Raw genomic sequence first — 25,696 nt, forward strand, 5'->3', positions numbered from 1 at the left:
GCCGCGACGTGTAGCCTCATGTCCGGCTACTCCACGCCCCATTAGCCGCTTAAAAAAATTTACATATCCCCCGATTAAAGTTTTCTTAAAGATAGCCGGGACGTCCTCACGTCCCATTCATCCACCTACCACCCGATCTACCTTTATAGGTAGAACCAAGGTGGTGGGTGCCCATTAAAACAGATGCGTTAAACGGACTGTTGATGTTAACGGACTGCTTAAAAACAGACCAAAAACAGGTTCAAAACGCCATGTGTGGCATCACCCTAAGGGTGATGGCACACGTGGCGTTTTTGGCCTGTTTTTAGGCAGTCCATCAAAAAGCGCATGCGTTTTTGAAAAATGCATGCGTTTTTGACAAATTTGACCAATTATCTTAATTGAAACTGGTCAAAAACGCATGCGAGAGAGAACGCAGGTGAGAACGCCGTCCATTCAGGCAGAATGAAGCGCGAAACGGGCCGTTGCCTTTTGTCGTCTCCTGCTGTAACCTTCCCTCCTGCGGCTATTTTATCCTTTTTTGATGGAATAAAGTTCTTTAATTTTATGGTGAGTGCCAGCCCTTTTCCTTCTTCTTTACTGAAACGTCAAAAACGCATGCATTTTTTGACGGACTGCTCAAAAACGGGCCAAAAACGTGTTCAAAACGTCATGCATGTTACCTAAGGGTGATGCCACAAGTGGTGTTTTTGGTCCGTTTTTCCCAATTATCTTAATAGATAAACAGGTTGTAAGCAGCCAAATGCATAGTAAACTGCCAAATACGGATGTTTAAAAACGGACCAAAATCGCCACGTGTGATATCACCCTTATTCTGTTTTTGGGCGCAAAATTGTACCGCTGCGTCACAATCTGACATTTTTGGGGATTCTATATGTCCGACTGGTATTCTGGTTTTGGCGTAAAAATAGAGCAGCTATAGCTGGTGTAGAGAGTTATTTCACCCTCATGAATACTCAAGTTCTGACTTCATACAATCCAACTTAAGAACTAACCTTATCTTGTTTGAAACCCAGGGACTGCCTGAATAATATACATACATACACACACAGGTCTTAGGGAAGCAGTAACCTATTACCACTGTGCAGTTTAGAAAAGCCTTGTTGTTTTTTCATGAATGTTGCTTCTGTCAGCCAGATGCTAACTATAATGACCCTGACAGTGAAGCCTTGTACAGCACTTGGAGGCAGTAGAAAGCTGGGTGACTCTCCCTCTATATTTCCTGCATACCTTGTGTCTGACTCTAGCATACATGACACTGTCCCAGCTCCTCACACAGCTCAGGCTGCCTCACTGACACGTGGCATGTGACTTCCTGCTTAGATGACAGTCCCCGCCCTCCCCCGTGCTGACTGGCTTACACATACTCGCTTAGTAATGTATGATGAAGCTGCGGTCCATAAGCCCGCGTACTGTGTGATTGACAACTACAGCAGCCAATCAGTGCCTGCTAGGGCGGGGTTTCTCATCATCTAAGCCTGAGGTATATGTGCAGAGAGAGAAGGTGGATTTACATAGAAGCAGGTGAGCCAGCCCACGCATAATAACCAGATAGCCCGCCCTGCTGGCAGTGCTGAGATGTATAGTGCCTGATTATCAGTCTGTGCTCCTCTTATTCAGCTACAGGCAGAGGAAAATGAAGAAATTGGAGCAGTGGTGGTTGGTGCAGCCACGCCCCTTTTACCTCAGGCGCGTTCACACGTTTCGTCATATTTTTTGCTGCATTTTTGGCGCATTCCAAAGCATTGAACCGTGTACACTTGCTGAGGTGAATTTGCGTTTTAACAAATGCAGTGGAGACGCATTGTAAGCTCAGCACGTGATGAAGGCTGAAGGCTTTGGAATACGTCAAAAACGCAACGTAATTCATCGTGTGAACGCGGCCTAATGGTACTATTGGCATTACTGCCCTGATAGCGGTGCGTTGCATATAATTGGCCAAAGAGAAAAGTTGGCAGTTTTTTTTTCAAGCAGTTAATTTGAATAACGACCGATTATGTTAAGTGGAGTTTAGAAGTGGGTGGAGCAATTCACATTAAAGTTTGAATGTTGGAGCTTGAGGACTGAGGAAGGGGCTCTGTGAACGCTTCCTCCTGGTACTGCTTGTGCTCCCTCTGAGTTTAATGGAGACGGTCTTATTACACAGGTAATTGTTATTTTTCAGGTTTTCCCTGTCAGCATAGGAGAGCTGTGTTCATGGGTTTTCTCACTGGAACTCAAAATGGCTCCTTCAAGTTAAGTAAAATGGTGTGCGGCCCCGCCCCCTCGCTTCTGGAGGTGGGAGGAGCTTCCCTTCTGGCTTGCACACGATCAACTGCCAGAGTTACTACTGTACGGACGTAGCTTCATGTATGTGTACTAGAGGCGCGCTGGAGAGGAGGACAAGTGAGCCCTCCCCTCTCCATAGGAAATGGTGCCACACGGCTGCTATATGCACTCGTTGTACTTACCGTAGTGAGCCCAGGTGCCATAGCCGTCTATGAGGGACTTATATACAGCAAATTTGTGGCTGTATATACGTGTCCCCGACGGTCGTGTGAATACAGCCATAGGCCGGTGCCACACGCACCGCTTTGTCTGCGTTTGAAAGCGCAAACACAGACAAAGCCCAGCCTACCGGTGCGTGTGCGTGTGGCAGCAGCCTTAGGGTGATGTCACACATGGCGTTTTTGGTCCGTTTTTAAACATCCGTTTTCAGTCCGTTTTTGGCAGTTTACCATGTGTTTGGCTGCTTACAACCTGTTTATTAAGATTATTGGGAAAAACGGACCAAAAACACCCTTAGGGTGGTGACACACATGGGGTTTGTATGTCGTTTTTGGGCCGTTTTTAGTTAGTGCGTTTTCAGATTGTAAAAACCGCATACTAAAAACGCCATATGTGTCACCACCCTTAGGCTGGTGCCACACGTACCGCTTTGTCTGCGTTTGCAAACGCAGACAAAGCCATACCCACCGGGTACGTGTGGTACGTGTGGCACCAGCCTTAGGCCTTATGTTCATGATCATATGATGTATACAAGCCTATATTCTGTTCATAAATATGGGACCTATTGCAATCGTATGGCAACATATTGCACTGTATAAATACGGTGGGCTTGCAAATGATGGATGGCAGCAGCCGTATGCACCATATTGTATATGTTCCCGATGACTTCTACGAGCCGTACTAAATGGAAATACAGTGAAAAATAGGACATGCTCTATATTTTTATATGTCACAGTACGGTGCATATTACGGCCAAGTACATGGATATTACGGCCAAGTACATGGATATTACGGCCAAGTATTACTCATTGGAATGCATGGGGCCGCATGTTGGTCGTATATACAGCCATTTTAATGTTATCTACACGTTCGTGTGCATGAGGCCGTAGAAGAAGAGCTCCAACAGCCATAGCTGGTACCTTCAAGCGTAACTGTAAAGCTATAGTGATTTTACCAAATTATTATATGTGATTCCCCCTTTGAAAATAAACAGAACGACGCCTACTTTGTGCAGCTCGTCCTTTTCTTTCCAAAGTTATGGCATTTTCTGTTCTGCAAGTGTTTTACAAAAATCTTTCTCACTAGAGGTGAAGTGGGCGGAGACTAATATCTGTCAGTCTATGCCCTCAGGCTGAGTCCAGTTAGCTTGCCCACAGATCCCATGATGCCTTGTGTTCTTTCTCAAAGTAATTTAGCAGTAAATCCATTTAGTTTCCACTGCACAGAGCACATACAGGATGTATATGGTTACTAACCTGGCAGCTTCCATCACATGGAGGAGCAGGGAACATGTAATAAGTGGAAGAAATCCAGTTACATGGAGTCAATACCCTGTGCTGTGTGAGAACTAAGGGTTAAAAGTCAATCTGGACAGAGCTGATAAAGAATTGTTTCCCTTAAATCTCTTCCTCATCCTATCTCTTCCATTCCTTGGTTGAACTTGATAGACATGTGTCTTTGCACCTATGTGATATCACATGACTATCAACCTGTTTTGTCTACAGGAAGTGAACAATTAAACTTCCTGTTGACGGACAGCAAGAAGAGATCTATAAAACTGTGAGGAATTGATACAGAACGTATATTGGAAAATTGCCTAATTTTTCATTACACAAACAATATAAATTATTTGCTGGAAGTTGACAATCCCTTTAATATTTCTGTGTTTGTCTACAAATATATGATGTAGCATGTATATTATGATATATATTAATATTTGCTGCATTAAAAATTCTATTGCTTGACAATGTATGAAATTGACCATGTCACGAGTGTAAAACTTGTGTGTGCAAGCTTAACCCCCTCACGACTTTTGACATATTTGTCCCCCTTAGCGGAAAATGCTGGTAATATAGACTGTGATGGAGAATTAAAATGCTGCTGGCTCTTTAATCAGTCCGTTAATTTCCTCCACGCGGTCCGTTGCGGAGCATACACAGGACAGAAGATGGCCGCTGGTCACATGTCCACATCACATGTCCTGCACCTGCCGGGGCAGGTCATGTGATCACCACTACATTTGGCTGTAGTCGGTTAGTTGCAGTGTACCCATCATGGCCGGTGTTGTAGTGATGGCAGTTACACATCATTACAATGGTAATTAATATTTGCTGCATTAAAAATTCTATTGCTTGACAATGTATGAAATTGACCATGTCACGAGTGTAAAACTTGTGTGTGCAAGCTTAACCCCCTCACGACTTTTGACATATTTGTCTGTTAAGGGAGTATGGAGAGGGCTCATTGGGGGGTGTCTAAAAAATATAAAAAGAAAAATGTAAAAAACAACTTAACCCCCCCTTTCAAATCACCCCCCTTTTCTTAGAACTCATATGCAAATAAACTAATGAAATAGTAAACATTTTTGATATTGCTGCATCTCAAAATTCTATCTATCAAAATATAAAAACAGTTTCTTGGTTGAACCCAATAACGGAAAATAGCACCCAAATCTCCGAAACACCAAATGGTCATACAGTCCTCAAAAATGGTAGCAATTAAATTGCCATCTAACAAAAAATTACACCTTACAAAGCTCTGTAAAAAAGTTATTAGCATCAGAAGATCAGGGGATGGGGAGATTCATATGCCTTCTGTTATCAAGCTGTGTGCACCAGAAACTGACATGCCTTGTGCTACATTTATTGTGGAACCATTTTAGCAGTGGTGTAACTTAAGTTCACTGGACCCAAGGGCAATACTAGTCTCATCCTCAGAAGTTTAGTGCATTCTCTGCCGTCTCGGTGTCATGGGTGACCCGCGATCCTGCCTCCTGACTAGGCCGCGCGCTTCCGCTGCTAGGGCACACGTGCGCCTACTCTCTAAGAATTTAAAAGGCCAGCGTACTCCTTATTGGCGCTGGCATTCCTGGCTCTGCTATATAGCCTGGCGACTCCCAGCATCCCCTGCCGGATCTTCAGGTCATTCTACTGAAGAGAAAGCCTCCTGTGCGTTTCCAGACGCCTCTGTGATTCCTGAGCGTTTCCAGACGCCTCCGAGTTCCCGTGTTCCTGTGGCGTTCCCGTGTTCCTGTTGCTTTCCAGTGTTCCTGTTGCTTTCCCGTGTTCCTGTGGCGGTCTTATAATCCTGTTGCGTTCCAGTTATCCTGTGGTCTTCCGAGGTCCTGCCTTCCCGTGGCCCTGCCTGCCCTGTTTCCCTACCTTGGCTGCCATCGGGGGCCTAATCGCACCCATGGAGCAACCTGGTGGCTCCCCACCGTAGCAAGACCATCCCGCTTTGCGGCGGGCTCTGGCGAAGACCAGGAGTCCACTTAGCATCGTTATCCCCCGCGGTGGTACAGGGAATCCACAGACTCAGCCAATAGACTCTCAGACGCTTCGTCCCTGCGAACCATGACACTCGGAACTTTAGTGTCTCCCTACTTTTTGAATTTAGCACCCACTAATTTTCTCCTTCTTCGGATAAGTTCCCACCTTACCATTATTAGTTTAATTGTTCACTTCCTTCCAAGGTTTAGGTTCTCTTTTAGGTTGTTCTCCATTCTCTTAAATTAAAGGAGTATTATCCTCTGAACATTTAATTCATTTGCCAAATATATACATTTCTTCAATTGCATGTTATTTAAAAAATATACCTGTGTTAAGATAATTTCCCAGAAATGTAGCTATGTTGTCCCTTAGAAACAAAATAGCTGTCCTTGGATACAACCACTCCCAGTCAGTGGTGTCCAGGCATGTGCTATTGAGTCCTGCCTGACCACCTGGATTTAACGTTCATTACCATAGGACAGATGAATTAAAGGGGTATTCCAGGAATAAGCATAATTCATATACAAATGGGTACTCATAATATAAGCTAATGTGTAATTAGTTGTTATTTAAAATTTTGCTCCCCTTAGCGGAAAATGCTGGTAATATAGACTGTGATGGAGAATTAAAATGCTGCTGGCTCTTTAATCAGTCCGTTAATTTCCTCCACGCGGTCCGTTGCGGAGCATACACAGGACAGAAGATGGCCGCTGGTCACATGTCCACATCACATGTCCTGCACCTGCCTGGGCAGGTCATGTGATCACCACTACATTTGGCTGTAGTCGGTTAGTTGCAGTGTACCCATCATGGCCGGTGTTGTAGTGATGGCAGTTACACATCATTACAATGGTAACAGAGCAAGACAGTCTGTTAGATCATCACTGGGAGCAGAGCATAGAGGGAGGAGGAGTTACTGAGAACTAAAGGATCATGGAACTTGTAGTTTCCAGTGGCGGCCATCTTAATGATAACTCCACCTACTATAGAGAGGCCATAAATTTTGTAAATCATAAAATCAAACTATTTAAGCTCCGTTTTGTGACTAATGACATTGAGTATTGTTGTATTCATTTATTTATATCATCATGGGTTTTTGTGTCAGACATTCATTTTCCCAGAATACCCCTTTAAATTAAATGTTAATGTCCAGGTGAGAAGAGCCCTTTAATTATCCGTTTTAGAGTTACTGCCCCCTTCCTTTCTTCATATGTGGCCCCATTTATAGTTACTGGTCTTTTTTGCACCCTTTCTTAGTAGTTGCCCCCTTTTATAGTTAGTGCCCTTTTTTGCCCCCCTTTCATAGTATGTGCCCCCATTTTTAATAACTGTCCCCTATTTGACCCCATTATTAGTAAAAGCCCCCTTTCTTGATGAGGCCCTCTTTTTAATAGGTACCTCTTTAATGAATATAACTGCATTATAGATCTGTATGAACTACAATTTGCAACCTTTAATTGGGGAGGAAAAAACTGAGTAAAATTGTTCTCTCACAATTACGGTGTTGTGCTCTTACCAGAATTACTTTCTTACCGCTTTTTGAAGACATCAAACTGGCTTAAAGTATCGCCTATATTAAAACCTATTTGGAGCATTTGTTGTTGTACATTTATGTTTTTACAATCTTCTATAGTTCTGTTGTACATTTTTATTTGTTTTTGTACCTTATTTTACGCCACACATTTGGTCGCTGCTGCAGCCAGTGTGATCTGATCTTAGGAAGCCTCTCACATTGCTGTGACCTTGACAGAAACCTTGTTGATTTGTGACTTGCAGCGTTTCCAACCAATGCATGCCGTCAGGTTTGTTGCAGCACTGCAAGGGTGTTTGGGATCTTGTTCTCTGCAAAAATCCAGGCAGAGCTCCTGCTAATGAGAAAACATTGGGGGAAGGGAGGATGGAATGCAGGAGGTGGAGCTGTAATTTTCCAGTGAGTCACCTCACAAGACACAAAAGAGCTGCTGTTACCAAGCTCTAGATCCTCAGTCATAACCAGTAGATCTCCGCTGCACTAGATCCGTTCTGAGGTTTTACCATCTTCTGGGGTAGATCACATGACATTTGAGTATTATGCCACAAGGTTCATTCGAGATTAGGGATTTTCTTCTTTATAGACTACTCAATAACAGAACCTGAAAACTTATAATATTCTGTAATATTATAATTACTTCATTGTGAAATCTGCCTGCAGGAGGGAAGATTTGACGCCTGAAATGAGTGCGAAGGACTCCCAGACAATAATTAGGTTTGTGGTTCTAAAGGCTTAAGAAACAAATTGGCACTAATTCTTGGCCCGTGTTTACAGACGGCAGATTTCTAGAACCTAAATCTGTAAACTCCAATTGCTTTGAGCTGTTTGCATTTCACAGATAGCAACCATTCTGAATCCTTTTGGATCCTTTCTTAGAGCATTACATTATGGTGTTCCTCTGCTGTTCCTCCTGGAAATAAGAAATCGTCTTTATATAGTTTATCATATTCTGCAGCACATTACAGAATATGGGGTACATAAAAGAAAAGACAGATGGTCAGATACAAGAGTCCTTCACACAATGTATAAAATGTGTGAAGAAATCAATAACTGGGTGTTACAATTTTTCTTGTCAATGCAGTTTGTCCAAACACAATGTAAAATCAGGACTGACTATGCAGGGGACACACCCATGTTTATTGCCAAGAAGATTAACAGGGGAATGTCATGTCCTCGAATCAGGTCACTCTCACATCTCTAAATCATTAAATCTAAAACATGGAGTGTTCAAGTAAATGAATTAAAAAAAAATTATGTAAGGAAGATTAGGGTGATATCTGATTATTCCTACAGATTCAAATGGGTAGCTCTGTGCTGGTACATCGTCACATTTTAGGCCGATGACACGAGTGGTATTTTTGTTGCAGTTTGTGCATGTAATTGCTTGCGTTTCAAAACGCAGACCACAACGTATGCGTTTTCAAAAGACGCAACGCAATGAAAACGCACCTCAAAAAACGCAAGGGAGAAGACGCAAAGTTAAGACGCTTTATCCAAAAATGTAAAGTGTTAGGCCGGTGACACACGTGCCAACTGTTCAGGACAAAAATGTTTGTGTGAGGTATTTTGCAGGTAATTCATATAGCTAGAAATTATTATTTATTTGCTATGATTAAAATTTTATGTTGTCATCTATCTATTGGTGTTAATGTAACGAACAGTGGTGATTTGTTGCTTGGCTTTTCTGTTCCTGTGCTGCTGTGCACTTCCTGAAAGATTAAATACAAGAAGTGGAACAGTAGTTTATGTCAAATTCTTCACAGAATCAGTATTAAACAAAAAGTTCATACTTTGTGGTTTTCATGGGATTTGGAGGCTCAGCCTCTGATTTAGCTTTGAACCATTAGCATATCCCTACAGGTCCTTATCTCCAGGTTCTTATTGGCCAGTATATGAGGAACCCCTGCCTCATCATGTCCTATTTGTCTTTTCTGTGAGAGATTAGTTTAGTCTGCTGGTGCTGCTGTGTGTGGGGTAGGAGGGGCCTCGCTGCACACATTTGCTGCAGTACTCTTAGATGGCAAGCACAGAAAAGCAGTACAAAGAGTCCAGACCATAGTAAGTACACGAGCAGTCTCACTCTTCTACAGATTATACTTTGCCTTGGGTTTTTTTTTTGCATTGGCTGATGTTTTGGATTTTTATATTGCCTGTGTAGATCAGTCTTTTTCACTACAACATATATATGTTTATTGATACACACAGTATTTTGTTTATAAGTTAATATATATATTGTATGTGGGTTGCAACGGGCGGTTTGTCTACAGGCGTTGTGTCAGGTAAGGCAGTTTATTTTAGTATTTTCTTATACTGTTCTATGAGCACACATCCTTATAATGATACTTCTATAGCTAATGACACTGTATCTTAAGGCTGCGTTCACATGATGCGTTTGCAATGTGTTTTGAAATACATCGGGGAAACGCACCACCAATGCGTTTTGACATAAATGCAAGCGTTAAATATCATCATGTGTTTTGCCTTTGAACATCAGAGATCACTATTTAGGGCTCTTTCAGACATCTGTGGCCCGAATTTCATGGCAGACCACGGTGCCAGGGACAGGACTCCATGCATCATAATGATATAAGATACAAGGAGTCCCTTCTTCCCAGTGGACTGTAATGATTCACAGATTAACCACAGTCGTCTCTTTTAGCCTGAACAATGCAAAACGTGATGCTGTTTAACGCGTAGGTTTAGATCAAAACGCATATGCGTTTGATGGTGTGCTTCTTTTCAAAATGCAATCCAAACACATCATGTGAACACAGCCTAAGGTGCATTTCGAGCATGTTAGGAGTGAATCTTCCCCGAATACATATGTATTCAGACATAAACGCTTGCGTTTCTGGGTTGCTACCATCCAAATGCAGGTTTATGTCCAAATGCATAAGAGTACCTCCCAATATTATTGAAATCGTTAAAACGCAATTCAAGCACTCTAAGGGAACGTGGCGTAAAGCTGCGAGGTTGGTGTCTAGAAAACATGAAGATAATATATTTGGGGGAGTGGCAACTCTACTGAATGAGAGGTCATTATGCCAAAGCGCCACCCACGAGGGACTTTATATTAAACTGTGTGTTTATACTTTTATGATTTTTTTTTTTAATATCCAAAATATAGATACTTCAGATATTGTGCATTTTTCTTGTTGTACACAGTTATTGTTACCGTGCTACCCGAAAAACATGCAGCACGACAATAACTTTCAATTTGTTTACTTATGTTTCTTTACTTTTTGTCAGTTGCTGTTGCAGCGCACTCTAGTGTTGACAGACTGTATTGTACTTTTTTCTTTTTTTTTTTTTTTTTAAATGGAGATTAGTTTGCTGACCTATCTAAACTGACAATGGATCATCTAAAATGAAAACCAAAATTTTTCCATTACTCTTTTTCAAGTTTCTGAAAATAAACGTTCATTTCCAGGGTAACCTGCTCAATAATACACCACTTCAGGAAAGTGGTGACCGATACTGGCTTTTGAGGATAATTAATATTGTAGAAATCTCATTAATAAAAATATATTTACACAACTGCATTTAAAATTTTGAAATATGATTCCCACCTTCCAGGTGTGTGGCTGCTCAGTGCGATTATACAACTGCAGCATCCAATGGACAATGGTCAAGGAACATTTTCCAGGAAACGCACTGTATTTGATTAACCTCTTTAAGACACGATTAACCTCTTTAAGGCGATGCATAAAACGGACGATCTCTGCTTATTACATTCAGAAAAAAGGGACCCTGTGTTCGTACCTGGATAACAATGCAGCAAAAAATAGGATAATGGGGGAAATAAACATGGGTGTCAGCAGAACAGTTCATGGGCTAATCTCCCTGTAACATGCATGCTTGGTTCTTCTGAGGGTGCAAGTTTGTTGCAATGGGAAAGAGAAAATGGTCAATGTGAACAGTAAATCCTTCGATCGCCAGACGTAATGTTGGCGAGGTATGAAAAGGCAGAGGAGGAGTGGATTTGGCAGACCATCACTTACTGTGCACAGAAGATGTTCAGACCACTCCTGGTCATCTGATGGATGTCACATGACCATGAATTGACTTTCCTCATTTGAATTGAACAACCCTTTAACCACCTTGCTAAATATGGACATGCCTGCAGTGCCGAATTATTGGGAGGGCTACAGGGGCGCACACCATTTTACTCATAAGGGGGCCCCCACCAGCAATGTCCAACAGTCAGCTCACAGCTGTGTGTTGCCAGCCAAGTCTTGACCAATCAATGTTGGGCTCCTCACAGATCACTCAGGCAAATCTAGGAGAGTAGGAGAGAGGACTCTCAGAGAAATAGTGGTTTGTATGACTTGCGCAGTAGTATTAGTGTGCATTCACATGGACGTGTGCTCGCCCGGGGAAGCACATGTTGGCACACTGCTGTGGAGGAGGGATAAGCGCTACTCACCCCTCCCCTCTGAATAGGAGGTCGCACTGCATGGCCGTTCTTATGGCCAAAGATGGAGCAAGCTCTATCTTCTGTGGGCACGGAACGGTGGGCGTATCAAGCCTGGGCACCATAGCTGTCTATGGGGGAGCATATATCCAGCCGCAACTTTGCAGCCTGATATACGTGTCCCCAGCGGTTGTGTGCATGAGGCCTAACTGCCACTATGCTAGTTATGACAGCAGCTAAGCTAACATCTAAGTAGGAAAAAGTTTAGAATATTGATGATAATTTAGAATATAAATGTGTACGACTGACCCTCCCACATTAAGTTGGACCGTGATTTTACACCCAGAGGCCTCCACCTAATTCGGTCATGCATTTGGGTTGCGTGTACAATATAGAATACAAGACATCAGGTGCTGGTTACCATTCGCATGTGGTTCACTGGAAACACATATGTGATTGGGCTGCGTCCCGTCCACTTATGGTTGCAATGTTGTAAACGGAAACCAAACAGTACCAGTGAGTATTCATGTGAGGATGTCCCATAAAAAAGGTAAATTGCCTGAGTTGATTAGTAAGTGAATAGGCATTTCTCTGTGGCTGCATTAGTGGTTCACAGCATCTAAGCTCCTGCAATGATAAAGGCCCCCAGTCCTTTAACCCCTTCTCGCTCTGCATCCGATATATGATGCCGGCCCAGTTGAAGAACGGAACCGGCATCAGTATACATGGGGTGCCTGCTGTAACTAACAGTCAACACCCCAATCGGGACCCCAGGGCTGTCTGCAGACAGTGCCTGAAAGATGGCGTCTTTGACGTCACCTTAAAGGCACAATGTCAGCCTATGCATGTCCATTGACTGACATGGCTGATACCCTGCAATACATCCGTATTGCAGGGTATTATCATGAGCAAGCGATCAGATGTTCATGTCCCATGGTATAAAAAAATAAGGCCAATAATATATAAAGACATATAACGCAAAAAACTGTCTAAATCATAATACAGACCCCACATATATAGTATCACAGCGTCCATATCAACCTGTAGACTAAAAGTAAATAATTATTGAACCTGCAAGATAAACGGTGTAAAAAAAAGTTAAACCCATCAAATTATGATTTTTACTTATTTAATCCCACAAAAAGTAATTAAAAAAACATATATACTCAGAATGATACTGTTGCAAAGTACAAGATGTCCCACAAAACAACAAACTATGCTCCGTAGCCAAAAAAGTAAAAAATGTTATGTCACTTGAAAGACTGCAATGAACATATTTTTTTCTTACATTAGGGTTTTATTTGGAAAATTTAGTAAAACATAAGAAAACATATTCATGTGTAGAGCATATAAGAATAAAAAGTCAACTTTATAATTCCATGTGGCAGTGCGGAGAGGTCATGGGTTGAAAATGGGTTGATTTATAGTGTTTTTTTATGCTAAATATTTAAAATTTCATTCAAGACAGTATTTATCCCCAAAATAGTCAATTCTGAAAATATGGAAAACCGATAATCGATTTGTAAGCCACGTGACATCAAAATAAAATTATCCAAACATTTCAAAATTATGAAAATATAAAGTAGACAAATGTTATTCAGCAACTTATTTAGGTGGTAAATCTATCTGCCTGGAAGCGCGAGGATAATTTGAATTTCGTAAATGGCAAATTTTTCAAAGAAAAAAATCATCATTTTCTTTAATTTTTTTGTAAATGAACTCAAAACTTCTCAGCCAAAATTTACTACTAAAATGAAGCATAACGTGTGGGGGAAAAAAATAATCTCATCGCTAAGATAGGTAAAAGTCTTCAAAAGTTATAACCATATAAGCAACGCAAGTCAGAATACAAAAAATGGGGCTGAGCCTCAAGCTACAAAATGGCTACATCCTTAAGGGGTTAATATATAATATTAAAAAAAATAATAATAAAAACAACATTTTCCTGTGTGTTGAGTTGGCTGCAGTCAGTATACAGAGCATTGGCTCCATTAGTGGTTCACAACATATTCTGTAAAGGAAATCTACCATCAAAATCAAGCATGATAAACCAGGAACCCTTACTCAAAGATCTAGGCACCGTGACTGTGGTAATCTTATTTTGTAAAATTATGCAAATGAGCCTTACGGGCTAGTGGGTGTGGAAGTGCTCGTTGCACATTCGATATGCAATGGAATCTTAAGGGATTACTTCTACCATTTTGTTGCTACATGAATAAATAATAATGGCACAGTTCCATTCTTGGTCGTGTTTGAATCTTGTGCCACAGAGAATAAACTCTGAGCAGTTTCTTATTTGGACTATAGAAGTCAATTGGACATAAGGCTCTTAATCCTGTTCAACAATGAGGTGGCAAAGAAGGAGCATACTTTGTCAGGCGTAACATTGTGCGTCAAATATATGACAGAAGACTAATAAATTCTTGAAATCTCCCCCTAAAGAAGCATTAAAGTAACTCCTGCAGATGTCTGCCACAATAGGTTGTGATGTGGCTGTTGATACGCTATTACATGTATAGCAAAATACTTAGTGGTGAGCTCAGTGTTAACAATACTACATTGCCTCATTTAGCATATTTTACCTTTCAAGCTTGTTACACGCTACACAAGTTGTATGGCCACTGGTTCCTTGCATGACATGGTTATCCCTTTATGCAAAGCCAGGAAGGTTCACAAATGACCTATTATACCTTTTATAGGTGTCTTGGATGAGGCCGGACCTTCTTCACCTTATTCAGATGAACCTTTTGCGTTAGTTGACCAATGGTGAACATTAAGTGATGGTCAGTGTAAAATCCCAGAGTGTGACAATGTGGTTAAATTATCAGGGTCCAGGGTATAGCTACACTTTTATTTAGCTTCTGAACATTCTACTGGTATCTGACAGATGAGCGATGAGACAGATCAAAGATGTGACATGAAATCCATGAGATGCATATAACACACAATGACATTCTCCGCACTGCTACATCTGAGCTATCACAGTCGACTTATACGCCTTATACGGACCTCTTTACCTACTGTGACCTCTGGTGATGCTCTCTGAATGTTAGTTATTTGCTGTACTTTAGCCCCAGGCTGTAGTAATCTTGCTGGTAACCCAGGGACTAGCTGCACTATGGTCTATTTTCTATAGATCTTTACTTATGCATCAAAAAAATCATAGCTTGGTCCTCATTCAGACAGCCGTACTCATTCACGTACAGCCGCAGTGATCTGGTTGCATGATTTGGACCGGTAGTCTAGTGTTCCAAATTACCCTTTTTATGTTTAAGCAGAAAAAAAATTATACTAGTCTCTTCTCATTCTCTTGTCGCCAGGCCCTCTTTCATTTTTTGCATTTTCATTTTTCACTCCCCACCTTCAAAAGACTTATCACGGGGATACCACATTTATATAGGTTTTATAATGTTTTCATACATTTACAAAAATTTAAAACCTCTAGTTAAAAAAAAAAATCTTCATTTTTCCCTCTTTTGGCACTAATAACTTTTTCATACTTCAGTGTACGGAGCGGTGGGTGGTGTCATTCTTTTGTAACTTTTGATGATGTTTTCAATGCCACCATTTTTAGGACTGTACGACCTTTAGATCACTTTTTATTGGATTTTTTTATGTTTTTCAAAATGGGATTGACTTTCGACTTTGGGCACTATTTTCCGTTACGGGGTTAAACAAAAATAGTAAAACCTATTTAAAAAGGCAATGTGCAAAACTGTTGCATTTTGCAAGGATACAAAAATGCACCAAAAACGCCTCACCGGCCTTATTGTGTGGATATCTTTGTTCCTATCAGTATTATTTTCTGATGTCACTGGTATCAGCAGATTGAGGTGTGTGGAAGAATGATTTGTAAGTAATTTTGCTGCTCATGGAGTGGTTTTGCATATATTTTTTTTAATGCATTAAAAACTTAGCAAATGCGTCTTTATTAGTGATATCATGTGTTTGTTTTTCCTTAATGATTAATAATGCACAACACATGGCTACTGGCAAAATGCATTTTTGACCAATATGTTTCTCAACACTATACTGACTTGTTGTACCCTGTTGAACTATAATATGTACCTTATGCGGCAGGATTACTGTGTTCTGGTGGTGTCTCTATAACCGGTCTACGCTGCAGCATGCCAGAAAAATGTTATATTCACAGACTTCCTCCAGTAAGGACATTGGGGTGCAAGGCCCACCAGTCGGCCTGGTACGGCTCCTCACTGTTTGGGCAGAGAAACCCCCCCCCCGGGGGAGTAAATCTGGGACTGTCCCTTGTTGAGAAGGACCTGGAGAGCGTTTAACATAGCCACAAAAATGATAAGGGCTATGGATGGTCTCAGTTATGAGGAAAGATTAAAACAACTAGATTTATTTAGTCTGGAAAAGAGACGACTACGAGGGGACATAATTAATTTGAATATGATTAATATGAATGCTCCAAAAAGTATAGTGGAGAGCATCATGAAGGGTCTAGACGCCTTTTTAAACCTAAATAACATAGACCGTTATCTTATATAGAATTGTTTCCCCTAAATCCTTTCCCTACCTTGGGTGATCTTGATGGGCATGTGTCTTTTTTTTTTTTCAACCGTATGAAGGAAGCCAGGGCATGGGCGGCAGAGAAGGAAGGAGGCCGGGTTATATGCCCAAACAGCCGTGAGGAGGCGTGCTAGGGTGACTGCTGGGCCCTGCACCCCAACTCCCTGACTGGGGGAAGACTAGAAGAAGAGTGACGAAATCAGGCTTTTTGAGGCTTTTGGGAGGAAGACTATGAATATAACATCATGTTTCTGGCATGCTGCCCGGTTATAAAGACCCCACCAGAACACAATAATCCTCCCATATAAGGTCATTTTGTAATTTAACAAGTTGGTCGCAGGATCCCTTTTAAAGGAATTTTCCTGCGAAGCTCCACTAATTACAACTTTCTTTTTACATTCTGTATCATTTAGTGGTAAAATGAGGTTAAACCGTGTCCATGTGCAGCATTTCTTCTGTCTGATGTAAAATGTTGCCACAATCTGCACATCCTGGTCTTATTCTTACTGTTGTTGCTAGGCAGGTTTCTCCATCCCCTCCCTCTCTGTGCTGTCAGCTGTCTCCTACACTTCCTGATTGGTTTGTATAATGTGAGGCATAAAAACCAATGGTGGCTCCTATGCAAATTCTTCCCTGATTTGGTTGTCATCAGACAGGGCTGGTACAGCTATTTGCCAGGAGAACTGATCTTTTGACCGCACTATGGCTGCAGGGGGCTCCCTTTCTGGTATGATTTTTTTTTTTTACCCACTTTTTATGCTACATTTCAATTCTTTGCCTATTTTATTTTGTTCTTATGGGAACTAAAATATTGATGGAATAGAACAGGCTCTTCTGTCTAGTTTTTATTCATAGTGGATAATACAGGTTTTATTCATTGTTATTAAAGGTACACTGTATGTGTGTGTATATAATAAATATATATGTGTGTGTGTGTGTGAGATCTAACTATCAAGGATGCAACATGAGCAATAATCTAATCGACTAGTTTAAGTTTGGTTTTGTTGCAGAATAACTAAAAATAGTTCTCATAATGCAATAGGTTAGAGCTAATAAGGGGCACTTATTTGGGCTCGTATGGCAGTTTCAGGTTCAGTATGACCGGCCCTGAAATAATCTCAAATCCTTGCGAACCACCAAGAATTGTTTTATTTTCCCCTCTATGCCGCCGGCCGCTGGATAGATCAGGAGGCCAAAGATATTTCCTAGGGTGGCTTTCATCATACCCTGGCGTATGATAAATGTCTGTCATAAAATATAAGCTTGCAGTATTCTGCTTCCAGATTAAATTTTAAATGTGAATCGAGATCCAAACTATACGGGGTCACTAGAACAATGTTATTGGACACTTCAAGGAAGATGTATAAAAAGTGTTGGTGAACAATCTAGTGCTGGATGTATCTGGAGTAGTTTAGTAATTTAGGCCAGCTATTAATTAGTCTAGTTTACGTCTAAATTTTATGACGCCCAGTCACTTTTTTTTCGGAAAAGTCAAGAAACTGCCTGAAAATGGTCTAAACCCCTAAATAAATTTGTAATTTCAGGTCAAAATTACTCCAGAATTTCACCAGAGACCTCATTTTCACTAAAGACCGTTTGCAGAAGCCCATCACACCTGTAGTGCAAATATGTCGTTTCTGCCTTCTCTAAGCATTTTCATTACAATATAATTGTGTGTTTTAACTTACCTGGCTTTCTGACAACTAGCGATGAACAAGCCGACTCTTCTGAACAATGGGCTAACCACAACTCCTTTATCCTGATAAAAATCTGGGGGACAGGCTGAACTGAGGCTCATATAAATTAATTTAGGGAGCCATTTAGGCTCTTTTAAGCATTTCAAAAACATGTTGCTTGTCTGTGCTGCTCACTCCTGATCTCTCAGACCCCACCTTTGCTCCTGTACAGCTCCTCCCTCCCCCACTGATGTCAGCTCACCAGCCTGTGACCTCTATTCCTGTGAAGCAGTACAAAGGTTAGGGATGAGAAGTGAGCAGCACAGACTAAGTCACATGAGATATATATATATATATATTTTTTTTTTAATGCATGCTAACCAAAGCCAACCCCTGGGACTTAGCAGAGGATTGTGTCAGGAAGCCAGATAAGTTACAACACACAATTTTATTCCAAAACAAATACTTAAAGCAGAAGGGCATGATTGCAATGCAGGTCTGATGGGCTTCTGCAACCTGTCTTTGAGTGTTAAAGGGAACCTGTCACCAGGGACCTCATTTTTATTTATATAATATATGTTATATTTAAAGGCAAAAAACTGAATTACGGTACTTTTTAGTTGTTATTGACCTGGTAAAAACCCATTAACTTGGCTATTTTATTTTACACATAAAATAAGGAGAAAACAGATTTTTAGGGGTTATTTTATATTTTTTAAAATTTCCCCCAGGGTACTTAAAGGAAACCTACCACTTCCGATAGGGCTTCTTAGCAGCAAATGCCGTGCACCAGCTCAGGGTGAGCTGGTGCCGGCGCTTATCTTCGTTATGTTCTTAAACGGTTTTAAAGCACGTTGCGGAGAAGCTACTTCGAATATAAAGATTAATAAAGTTTTTAAATGCTTTAAAACCATTTAACAACATAACGAAGATAAGCGCCGGCACCAGCTCACCCTGAGCTGGGGCACGGCATTTGATGCTTAGAAACCCTATCCCAAGTGGTAGGTTTCCTTTAAATATACCTATCCTCTCCATTCACGAGATTGTTGAGCGCTGTTCTGTAATTTCCAGCACTTATCTATGAATGGAATACACCTGCTGCTTCACACAGTAAGAAAAGGCACCCCATTCTCAGAAACTGCTGGGGTGTTCTGATGAGTAGGATTCCAATCGGGTAGACCCTCACCCATTTAGGATGTTGTGCCCTTTGGGGTTAGGGGGATAACTATCAGCATCAATCATATACACACAGCAGGGACTGGCTGATCACTACACCCCCACCACATATACACACACAGCAGGGACTGGCTGATCACTACACCCCCACCACATATATACACACAGCAGGGACTGGCTGATCACTACACCCCCACCACATATACACACAGCAGTGACTGGCTGATCACTACACCCCCACCACATATACACACAGCAGGGACTGGCTGATCACTACACCCCCACCACATATACACACACAGCAGGGACTGGCTGATCACTACACCCCCACCACATATATACACACAGCAGGGACTGGCTGATCACTACACCCCCACCACATATACACACAGCAGTGACTGGCTGATCACTACACCCCCACCACATATACACACAGCAGGGACTGGCTGATCACTACACCCCCACCACATATACACACACAGCAGGGACTGGCTGATCACTACACCCCCACCACATATACACACACAGCAGGGACTGGCTGATCACTACACCCCCACCACATATACACACAGCAGGGACTGGCTGATCACTACACCCCCACCACATATACACACACAGCAGGGACTGGCTGATCACTACACCCCCACCACATATACACACACAGCAGGGACTGGCTGATCACTACACCCCCACCACATATACACACACAGCAGGGACTGGCTGATCACTGCACCCCCACCACATATACACACAGCAGGGACTGGCTGATCACTACACCCCCACCACATATACACACAGCAGGGACTGGCTGATCACTACACCCCCACCACATATACAAACACACAGCAGTGACTGGCTGATCACTGCACCCCCACCACATATACACACAGCAGGGGCTGGCTGATCACTACACCCCCACCACATATACACACAGCAGGGACTGGCTGATCACTACACCCCCACCACATATACAAACACACAGCAGTGACTGGCTGATCACTGCACCCCCACCACATATACACACACAGCAGGGACTGGCTGATCACTACACCCCCACCACATATACACACACAGCAGGGACTGGCTGATCACTGCACCCCCACCACATATACACACACAGCAGGGACTGGCTGATCACTGCACCCCCACCACATATACACACACAGCAGGGACTGGCTGATCACTGCACCCCCACCACATATACAAACACACAGCAGTGACTGGCTGATCACTGCACCCCCACCACATATACACACACACAGCAGGGACTGGCTGATCACTACACCCCCACCACATATACACACACAGCAGGGACTGGCTGATCACTGCACCCCCACCACATATACACACACAGCAGGGACTGGCTGATCACTGCACCCCCACCACATATACACACAGCAGGGACTGGCTGATCACTGCACCCCCACCACATATACACACAGCAGGGACTGGCTGATCACTGCACCCCCACCACATATACACACAGCAGGGACTGGCTGATCACTACACCCCCACCACATATACAAACACACAGCAGTGACTGGCTGATCACTGCACCCCCACCACATATACACACACACAGCAGGGACTGGCTGATCACTACACCCCCACCACATATACACACACAGCAGGGACTGGCTGATCACTGCACCCCCACCACATATACACACACAGCAGGGACTGGCTGATCACTGCACCCCCACCACATATACACACACAGCAGGGACTGGCTGATCACTGCACCCCACCACATATACACAGCATGAGGCAGGAAACAGGAAGTCCCTCTTATATAATTTCGGTCACATGATCTCTGGTAGCACGTGACCAGTGAAATCACACCTACTTCTGCTAACTCCATTGTAGCATCTCCCCTCGTCTCTCCGTGCGGTCCTCCTTCCTAGTCAGGCTGTGTCTCTTCCCTGCACTACAGGTTGGTGTTGGTGTCGGGGAGAGGGGGCAGAGACTGTTCTCTGAGATCAGACGAAACGCTTGGTCAGCGTTCTGCCCGATTTACATGGCAGCGATCATGAGGGTCTGGTCGCACTGGACCCTCCTGACTACAGCCTGAGATGCGCTAAGACCTTTTTTCTTCCTCCGTAGCGCGTCCTATAGTCTGGTAATTACGGTAACCACATACTGCGCTCCTCGCTGTTGTCCTGTAGGATCCCAGGCTCCAAAATGAGTTTTATATGATGATGACTCCTGCATTGTACTAAGGCTTTATCCCAAATGCAGTTTTGTTAGATTAGGGTCACAGGTGCGCTTTTGTGCCTCCTAGTTCGGCATTTTTGTCCGTTATTGTAACATTCCGTGTGACTGATCAGTTAGTGTAGATGTCCTAGTCAGAACCGTTTTTAATGATTTAAACACTATAGGTTTAAAAACTGATCATCGCAAATCGGCAGTAGAAAATACCGGTAACAGTCTTTCACAGCTGATATCCATTCAAGGCTGGTGTGGCCATTGGCCTTCTATCCAGAAGCTTTAGCTAAGGTGTCTACTGCTTGTTACCTTATTTGCCATAAGACACATGTTTGTATGTACATGATGATGGATTATTATTATAATTATTTGTTGTATATGGAGTAAAATTAAAGGAAATATAAGTGCATTATGCAATTTTTCAAGCTATGTTCTATTTTAAATAACACAATCTGGCATTTTCATTGCATTAGGTGAAGTCTATAACACAATCTGAATATTTCACATTGGCTGCTAAATGTGTGGTGGAGAAGTGACACTTTTTATACTTTTCCTCAGTTTTTTTGTGACTGATTTATAGCCACATGGGAAACATTTTTGATGGATCACTCATATAGATTATAGTTTGAGAATCCATTAAAATCTTGTTTCTGGCTACTTGCACACAAATTTATAAAAATTAATTTTGGCCATCTGCTAGCCGTACCATAACATATGTAGGTAACCTACACAAGCCGACTTGCAGAAGTAAGTAGTTTTCTAGGAGAGATGTGATGAGGCAGGGGAATGATGCAACTGAAGGGTGTGCAAATGTGTGCAATATCGATCTGCAAACCATGGGCATGTGGTGCGTTGGCTGCAGCCCATGTGTCATCAGTGTGTAAGGACCTTACCCACAGCCATGACTGTAGAATGGCTCTTACATGGGGACATGAGAAGCACAGCCGCTTGTATGAGCCCATTGAAGAACATGGCGCTGTGTGCTGGCTGTTTAAAGAACCAGCCTATTTATATGCTTTATTCACTATGTGCATTGTATCTCTAAAAGCCCTTTTAATAAAGTTTTATTGTTGATTTTTTTTAAAAAAAGAACCAGCCTAAAAATTGGGCAGATTTTGACTGGTTATTACCACTGCTTTTGCAAGAACATTGCCCAATACAAGGCAGGGTAAGGAAGTCTAAGACTATAGGTTCCTACTCTGTGCTGCTATGGATGTTTGTTGCTGCAGTGTACCTCCTATGTGCTTACTGGATGCTAGTTAATTTGACTTATTCTTGTTTTATAGGTTTGAGATGGAAACAGCAGTGGAACCTCAAAAGAAAATCTTCAAAGCTCGAAAGACAATGAAAGCAAGTGACCGCCAACAATTAGAATCTGTACACAAAGCTAAGGAGGACCTGCTTAAATCTACAGAGGATAAGATGGTTAATGGTAATTCAGATATGAATTATACCCACAATGACGGAGAACCTATGGAGGACACACAGAATCTAAATGGCATTTTAGATATGAACCATGACTCTCATGAGGTTCCTGCAGTAACACTGTCTGACATAAAAGAAGGGTTAAAACAAGTTGAACAAAGTGGTGACTTAAAGATGACACTGGATCTTGACCCTATAGAAAGTGTTGCAAGTCAGGAAGAAAAAGATCAAATTGAACCTACAGAGACCAATGGCCAAACCTGCTTAAATATAGAAGAACCTGATGAGACCATGTCTGGAGAAAATGATGAAAATATTCCCCTAGAAAGTGTAGAACAAAGTTATTCAAATGGACTGTTTCTGGAGGATGTCTCTTGTGAAGCTGAATTTCCAGAGGAGCAGACTTCCCCAAAAATAACCAATGAGGAGGAGACTTGCAGCATGTCAGAAGAGGAAAGTAAATTGGAAGATGAAAGTCCTGTGGAGAATTCCATTGTACAAAAATCTGAAATTGAGGACAAGGACATTATATCAGAGAGTCCTGTTGACCAAACAGAGAGTAATATAGAAGAGGGTAAAATCCTTAATGAGCCTCCTGATGATGAGAATGTAGACTCTATTGATGTTGTAGAAAAGGATGATGTCTCATTAGAGGAGCAGGAGACTGAAGTTGGTAATGAAGAACTACAGAAGATGGAAGAAAACCATAGTGAAGAGCAAGAAAGTACAGAATCTGTAAGTGAGTCACAAAATGTAAATGTTTTACCAGTTGTCAGTGTGGAAGAAAATGGGTCCTCTTCAGTGGATAAAGGAGAAGTTTCAGATCTTGAGATGGATCAAAATGATATTGGGGAAGAGGCTATATCAAGTAGCATGGAAGTTGACCAGAACTTGAAAAATTTAGAGCAAAAATCTGTAACTGCAGAAACTTCATGTGATAAATCTCTGCCAGATGTGCAAACTGTGCCAGAGTTAGAAAATGCGGATGAAATGGAAACTGAAGAGATTATACCTATTCTTGAAAAACTTGCACCGGTTGGAGATGAACCCAAGTGTTTTCCAGAGGAGAAAGGAAATTTTGAAACTGACCCTGATAAAGAGGAGGAGAAAACTGAAAGTATCGCAGCTTCACCAGCAAAGCACGAAACCAGTGAGACCTTACCAAGTGAGGCATTTTTAGTCCTTTCGGATGAAGAAGAACCATGCGAGGAAAGCTCACCACTGCAGGAGAAGGTGTCCACTGATGAAGGTACTGACCTTTTTATATTATTCTGCTTTTATTGCAATAAGCAGGTTTCTGGCCCGAAATTATTAATAGGCAATTGTGACATGGAAGCCTGACGATCGGTTGATTTACACTACAGACAGAAAATAAATACCTTTCTAGTGCAGCACCTATTCAGGCTCACTATGGGTCTACTTTATTGACCTGAATGGGAGCAGCTCCTGCAGTCACCTGGGACAGCTGCTACACTACAGGTGGTGCTGTCAACTTCCAACTCCATCCATAGTGTAAACTGGCTGATAATCTTCCCCGCTAATCACCTATCAGACTCTAGGGCAGTGGTGGCCCTTTCTGCGGAGTCAGAGTTCACCAAACACTGACCCTTCCTACAGTCACAGGCAATTTAAGAGATGCTGCTCTCAGCGCTATTTTAAAGTGACACTTTGTTGGCTGTTTGGAACTGCGGTAAAAGTGAGATTGTGATGACAGAAGTGCATTATCTTTGGAGGTTCTCATTCTGGACCCACCCCTTCTCCTGTACAGAGAGGCCATGGAGAGAAGCTACAATGGTAGTTTGAATTTACCCTCCTCTTGTCAACTGTACTGTTGGCCTTAGGGGGCCGATACAATTGGAAGATGTGGAAGAATATGTAGCAATAAGCTACTGTATAAAATTCCATGGCGGCAATTCACAATAAAAAAGTGGATTTTGGTTGAAGTTTGGGCACTCTGTCTCTAAATGGTTCGCCATCACTGCTCTAGGGTGATGCCACAAATGGTGTTTTTGGTCAGTTTTTAAGCATGCATTTTCAGCCTGTTTTAAAAATGCATGTATTTTTTGAAAACTCGTCCATTTTTGGTCATTTACCATGTGTTTGGCTGCTTACAACCTGTTTATCTATTCAGATAATTGGGAAAACAGAAAAAAAAGGATGCGTTTTCATGCTTAAAAACGGACTAAAAATGCCTTGTGTGGGCATCACCCTTAGATTTCCCAGTTCCACAAATTTTGTGGCCCGATCACGGCCCGTGTGCATGATGCCATGATGCACGCTCACAGAGCTGTGAATTGGGCCTTAATTTTTTTTTTATTTTTTTTTTGGTGATATGTTGTAATCTATTGGCTGAGTAGTGCTAAAATTTCTGTTGGTGTGCAGAGGAATGGGATTATATTTAAAGTTAAAAGCATTTTATGAACACTTTATAGTTATCATTGGTACATCATTGTATGCTTATTCTAAAATACAAAATCATATAGTGAGCTTCTAAAAGGAAATTGCTGTAGTTTTACTGATAGTAGACTAACAAGTTCCTGGGGAAATATTTTTTTCTCAGTACAGGCTACTTCACCAGATCGACTCCTCTTTTAATTTATTCTCTCCCCCCTGGTTACAAGTCCCACCTGGTACCTGACGTCACCTGCTCTATGCACTGTGCACAGGCGATGTAGCTGGAATGCCCCAGATTAATTCGCATAATTTTTATTTTAATAGCTCTATAATGTTGAAATCACGGTGCATAGCGAAACTGATGGTACATCTTTATTCATGTAGTATACTTGCATATAGTTTTTCTATTCAAGCCCCTAACTCCTCTTCCTCCTTTCCTTTTATTTCACTGTGACACCGTCATAGCGGCCTCCAGGTACCTCAGTTGGACCCCCTTGTCACTCCCTGACATGAATGGAGCAGACGGCCACATATATCCGTTCTGCACCATTTAACTGTATGGAGCTGACGCCAATTGATAATTGTG

At 42.0% G+C, this 25,696-nt stretch overlaps 1 protein-coding gene across 6 annotated transcripts in view; it reads left to right on the forward strand.

Annotated features, from left to right (window-relative positions):
* The first annotated feature begins 1,399 nt into the window (after window positions 1-1,399).
* Window positions 1,400-25,696, forward strand: part of LOC140104822 (activating transcription factor 7-interacting protein 1-like) — a 37,756-nt gene continuing 13,459 nt past the window's right edge. Inside the window, exons 1-2 of one of the 6 annotated variants that reach the window (XM_072128556.1) lie at window positions 1,400-1,524; window positions 22,578-23,965. In XM_072128556.1, coding sequence (XP_071984657.1) covers window positions 22,585-23,965 — 1,381 coding nt within the window. In that variant the 5' untranslated portion in view covers window positions 1,400-1,524; window positions 22,578-22,584. Of the gene's footprint in view, window positions 1,525-9,232; window positions 9,346-9,441; window positions 9,567-16,889; window positions 16,962-20,881; window positions 21,020-22,577; window positions 23,966-25,696 lie in introns of those variants that run through there. The other 5 variants (XM_072128553.1, XM_072128557.1, XM_072128555.1 and 2 more) reach the window with 5 other exon arrangements.

This window comes from Engystomops pustulosus, chromosome 10 (assembly GCF_040894005.1).
Source record: "Engystomops pustulosus chromosome 10, aEngPut4.maternal, whole genome shotgun sequence".
Classification (NCBI taxonomy): domain Eukaryota; kingdom Metazoa; phylum Chordata; class Amphibia; order Anura; family Leptodactylidae; genus Engystomops; species Engystomops pustulosus.